The sequence below is a fragment of the Brassica oleracea genome, chromosome C3, assembly GCF_000695525.1.
Source record: "Brassica oleracea var. oleracea cultivar TO1000 chromosome C3, BOL, whole genome shotgun sequence".
Taxonomy (NCBI): domain Eukaryota; kingdom Viridiplantae; phylum Streptophyta; class Magnoliopsida; order Brassicales; family Brassicaceae; genus Brassica; species Brassica oleracea.
The window spans coordinates 6,884,852-6,890,643 of NC_027750.1; the positions used below are offsets into that span (position 1 = coordinate 6,884,852).

General features: G+C 30.8%; 1 protein-coding gene across 1 annotated transcript; it reads right to left on the reverse strand.

Annotated features, from left to right (window-relative positions):
- Positions 1-2,134: 2,134 nt before the first annotated feature.
- Positions 2,135-5,407, reverse strand: LOC106332270 (pumilio homolog 12-like). Its single transcript, XM_013770744.1, has 7 exons — positions 5,245-5,407; positions 3,492-4,586; positions 3,257-3,419; positions 2,997-3,160; positions 2,664-2,922; positions 2,441-2,560; positions 2,135-2,348 (listed from the first exon to the last, which is right to left on the reverse strand). Exons 2-6 carry the CDS (start codon positions 4,526-4,528, stop codon positions 2,450-2,452), a joined length of 1,734 nt encoding a protein of 577 aa, XP_013626198.1. The 5' UTR covers positions 4,529-4,586; positions 5,245-5,407; the 3' UTR covers positions 2,135-2,348; positions 2,441-2,449.
- Between the last annotated feature and the right edge of the window lie 385 nt (positions 5,408-5,792).

Genomic DNA, 5,792 nt, shown 5'->3' on the forward strand with positions numbered 1-5,792 from the left:
TGAGTATTCTTTTAGAATTTTTCATCAATATTTTGTATTTTTAAATAATTCTCTTAACAACTGCTATTTTTGGAAAGCTTTCATTTATTAGAGAAATCCCGTAGAATTGGGTATTGTGATTTAGAAATTAGGATATTAACAATATTTGTGGATTGATGAGTATTCTTTTAGAATTTTTCATCAATATTTTGTATTTTTAAATAATTCTCTTAACAACTGCTATTTTTGGAAAGCTTTCATTTATTAGAGAAATCCCGTAGAATTGGGTATTGTGATTTAGAAATTAGGATATTAACAATATTTGTGGATTGATGAGTATTCTTTTAGAATTTTTCATCAATATTTTGTATTTTTAAATAATTCTCTTAACAACTGCTATTTTTGGAAAGCTTTCATTTATTAGAGAAATCCCGTAGAATTGGGTATTGTGATTTAGAAATTAGGATATTAACAATATTTGTGGATTGATGAGTATTCTTTTAGAATTTTTCATCAATATTTTGTATTTTTAAATAATTCTCTTAACAACTGCTATTTTTGGAAAGCTTTCATTTATTAGAGAAATCCCGTAGAATTGGGTATTGTGATTTAGAAATTAGGATATTAACAATATTTGTGGATTGATGAGTATTCTTTTAGAATTTTTCATCAATATTTTGTATTTTTAAATAATTCTCTTAACAACTGCTATTTTTGGAAAGTTTTCATTTATTAGAGAAATACCGTAGAATTGGGTATTGTGATTTAGAAATTAGGATAACAAGAATATTTGTGGATTGATGAGTATTCTTTTTGAATTTTAGATCAATATGACGTATTTAAAAAAAAAAAAAATTAAAAATGATTATTAAGAATATTTGTGGATTGATGAGTATTCTTTTAGAATTTTTCATCAATAGGTTATATTTTTAAAATAATTTTCTTAAAAACTGCTATTTTTGGAAAGTTTTAATTTATTAGAGAAATACTGTAGATAAAGGTTTGTGATTTAGAAATTGGGATAACAAAAATATTTTTAGATAGATGAGTATTATTTCTCAGTTTTTCATCAATAGGTTGTATTTTTAAATAATTTTCTTAAAAACTGCTATTTTTGGAAAGTTTTAATTTTTTTGAGAAATATTGTAGATTTGAGATTGTGATTAATAAATTTGGATAACAAGAATATTTTCGGATAGATGAGTATTCTTTACAAAAATTCATCAATATGTTGTATTTTTAAATAATTTTTTTAAAACTGCTATTTTTGGAAAGTTTTCATTTATAAGAGAAATACTGTAGATTTGAGTTTATGATTCAGAAATTAGGAATACAAGAATATTTGTGGTAGACGAGTATTTTTTAAGATTTTTTTCATCAATATGATGTATTTTTAAATATTTTTCTTAAAAACTGATATTTTTGGAAAGTTTTCATTTATAAGAGAAATACTGTAGATTTGAGTTTATGATTCAGAAATTAGGAATACAAGAATATTTGTGGTAGACGAGTATTTTTTAAGATTTTTTTCATCAATATGATGTATTTTTAAATATTTTTCTTAAAAACTGATATTTTTGGAAAGTTTTCATTTTTTTGAGAAATATTGTAGATTTGGGTTTATGATTTAGAAATTAGGATAACAAGAATATTTTTTCAGAGTTTTTAATCAATTGATTGTAGTTTTTAAATAAACTTTTATTATTTTTGGAAAGTTATCATTTTTAGAGAAAATAACGTAAATTTGAGATTTTTATTTAGAAATTAGGATTACAAGAATATTTGTTGATAGATGAGTTAAAATATATTATATATCTATGTCCATATCACTAAAATTTAGTTAAATACCTTATAAAATAAATAAAATGCTTGTTTTGATTTATTTACCCTAAAAAATAACATAAATGAACAAGATGTATTGTTTTGATTTATATGCTTACTCTAATTTAATTATATATATAATACATAAATGAACACAAATAAATAATAATATATAAAAAATTATTTTTTTCTCGCGTAACTGCGCGGATCTTATCCTACTTGTTTTGTATTTGTGGCTACTTTTAGGATACAAATCAGATTCTTTAGGGCGTTATTAGTATTATTCATAATTGATTACCCTTTTCATGTATAATAAGAAATATTTGATTCGATACTACAGAACAAAGATGACTGTAAGATCTGATTACAAAACAAAGATTGATTGTAAGATCAGATTACAAAACAAGCCATTCTGAATCTTTTGTCTCTTTGGATCTTTAAACCATAAACCTGCGAACTATGCTTCCTTATTACACATTACATTGTACAAGGTAACTTGACCAACAAGCAAGAACAACAACACATCAACTTTTGCTACAAATCTGAAACTGTCAAGAAAAAAAAGGAAACACATTAACAGTAAAATCAAGTGACAAAAAGAGAAAAACAAAAAATTACTTCTCCAGGATATTTTTTTTACCTGCTGATTTTACTTCTTCGAGCAAAGTGCAGATAGGACTTTTCTACCGTAAGGATTGGTACGTAGAGATGGTACATGAAGCTTAATAGCATCAACCAAAAGACCATAACCAGTAGTCCCCTGCAACAATCCCATCTTTAGAGACTGAACTTGAAACAAAATCTGCATTCTCTAGGGACTGAATGTATAATCAATCAACAGTTTTGTGATTTGTGTGTTTTACCTTGGACCTTTTAAGAGCTGCTTGAATGACATAGTTTCCATAAGGATCCAACATAACTTGGTCAAGAAGACCATAGTTTACGAGTTCTCTGATGATACGAGTTAGATGTTTGTCATCAGCTAGTCTCAGACACTTCTCAACTACATTGCTGCTACATTTCTGCATGGATAGCTCGGTGTAGTTCCCTTCTAGCTGCTCTAGGATCCCGTTGACAACCCATTGGAGTTGTAGCTCAAGAACATACTGAAGAACGTAGTTCCTGTGGCATCATTTCTCCATTACTTACAAGCATTGGATTCAAAACATCAAAATATCTAAAACATGTAATAATACCCAAAAGGGTGTTGAGAGAGGAGTAGAGCATTAGAGGCGATCTCAGCGACTAAGTTGTATTTTTGTTCTCCTTTGGAATAGCCAATACATTTTTGAAGAACACAACATCCATGTTGATCAGTTGCAAGCTCAGCACAGTGAGTAATCACTACCTCAAAAAGAAACTGAAGAGAGACAAAACAAAACAAAAACTGAATCACATTCTCTTAATAGTTCAAATTATATTTAAGAAAAAAAAAAGTGAAGGAAAGTTGTGTTACCTTCTCGCAGTGAGGTAACAGATACTGCAAGCAACGTTGAACAACGTGGTTACCGTTTACACTCTTTATCAAAGTCACAACGCCATGCTTCAAAGCAGACATGATCATTGAAACCTCCTCTTGTCTCTTAACCGTTTCAACCATCTTTTGAACAACTCTAGTCCTGTCACAACGTAACAAGACCACGTCAGGTAAAGAACAAAACACTCTTACATAATCAAATCTTTTCTTGTACCCGTGCATGTCACAAGAAATTTTGATAAGCACTCCTTGTTTTCTAGTAATGGAATGAACAATCTGCATCCTCTGATCTTGGCTGCATACTTCCAGAAGCTTCTGAACTAGATAGTTGCCAAAAGGGTCTACCATAAGCTCACTGATATAGACAATGATCTCGTTAAAGATCATTTCGATATCTTTGCCATCTCCCTCAGCGAATTTCCTCTGAAGGAAGCGACAACCGTACTGATCTTTGGCCATGTGATATATCTTCGCTTTTGTCTCTGCAAGAGAGTTATACTTTGGAGGTTGTTGTAATGTCAAGTTGTTGAGTCTCATTGCAAGATCTTCTTCGTTGAACCAAAGTCCTCTTCCGCTTTGTGTATCATCATCTCCAACGCCGTAGTTTATGAGTTTAGCTGTGTTTGATCTCATTAGAATCTTCTCTGGATAGTACATTCTCTTCCTTACGAACCCATCCAAACTCCTCACGCTTTCATCACCATCATGAGCTCGGTGATAATCGAAATGTTCCTGTCTTGGAGGAGTTTCCGTCAAAGGGTTGTTGTTGTAAAGGTAGATGCAATGAGGGTAGTGTTCTTCTTGGAGACTCACCCTCTCCTCTTCTTCGATATTCCTCCAGTTGATATGAGACTGATGATCCAAAGCTTGATGGTGAGGCTGCGGCCGAGCATTTTGAAAGTAACCAACGTGTGGAAGCTTCCTAAACAGTTGCTGATCGATTTTTCTTGAATCAAACTTGTCATATACACAAGGTGAGCTACTTGGAGAGTGGTTAGCAGGAATGGACATAACTTGGGGGTACTCAAGAGTTTGATTTGGGGCTCCAAAGATTAAGTTTCCTTCAGCAAAAGCAGAGAGGCCACCAGGAAGATGAAGATTTTGTTCTTGGAATGTGGATGGTGATGATCTTCTTGAGCTAAAACACATAGGGAAAGGGCTAAAGTCGTTTCCTGAAGTAACTTTTGGAATCTCTCCAAGAAGCTTCTCAAACTCATCAAACTCTGGCTCATTTCTTCTTCTATGACCCATCCTCAAGATCGATGATTAGTACACTCAACACAGAGAAGTTCCAATACTCCTGAGACAGCTGCAACAAAACAAGAATACTTATTATAAATTAACACCAAAACTAACTATGTAAAAGTTTGATGGGAAGATACAGACAAAAGAGGCCCAGACAAAAAAGATCAAGAAGACTTTATAAAACTATTATAAAATAGAGAACTGGTAGGATCTTCAAGTACATACAAAAAAAAAAAAAAAAAGCAAAACATTTGAGATTAAAAAAAAAATTCCACCACTAATAATCAGTAATAAAGCATTCATTTTTAATTACTTTTTTTTCATCTTAAAAGATAATTTGTGTCACTAGAAGCTGAATCAACTCTGTACGTATAAAACTTTTCATTTGAGATCGAGCAGAAGTAACATGAATCATGAGTCCTTTAACACAATCAAAGATGATCAAAGTCCAAAAACTGTACGGAACCAAAACCAGAGGAGAAGAATCTGTAATTATCAGACACAACCAACATACTTATATCTTATAAAAAAAGATCAGCTTTGAGAAAAGGAGCTGAGTTAATGTACGATCAAAGACCAAATAAAGGGTCGAAAAGAAAATGAAAAAAAAAAAGAAGAGATCTGATCTTTTTTTTTTCTGATCAAATCTCCATGTTTAGACAAAAAACTCACTGGATGATAAAAATCTCAGTGAAGAGAATGTGAGAGAGATTGTTGTTTACCAGTGAGAATGAAGAAGCAAGATTAACATATAAAATGACCAATCGGCAAAAGGTGATGAAGGGAAGAAAAAAATCTCACACACGCAAAGAGAGGAAGGGAAACAAAAGATTAAAAACCAAAATATAAAAAGAAAACAATTTGGTTTCTGAAAGAGGAAACAAAAAAACAAGAAGAAGAAGAGAGAACAGTGAAAAGATAAAAACAACTGAGAGGAAAATGCAAAGAGAATGCAAGCTACAGATAGAGAGAGTGTGTTTATATTTGGTAGGCGGCGTGAAGAAGAAGGAGAAATATAGAGAGTATAACAAAATTAAAATTAAAAGTACTTTTTGTGTTCAAAATTAAAAGTACAGAAAAAACAAATAAACTGTTGGAAAACCAGATCTTATGATTGATTTTGTGAGAATAAATTATTTTTTACAGCTTCAAAAATGAAATAAATGGGAAGGAAACAGACAAAAAGAATTAAATTAAAGGATGAATTGGTGAAATAACCAAAAAACAAATTAAAACCATAAGCTATAGAGAAGTATAGGAATGATAAGGA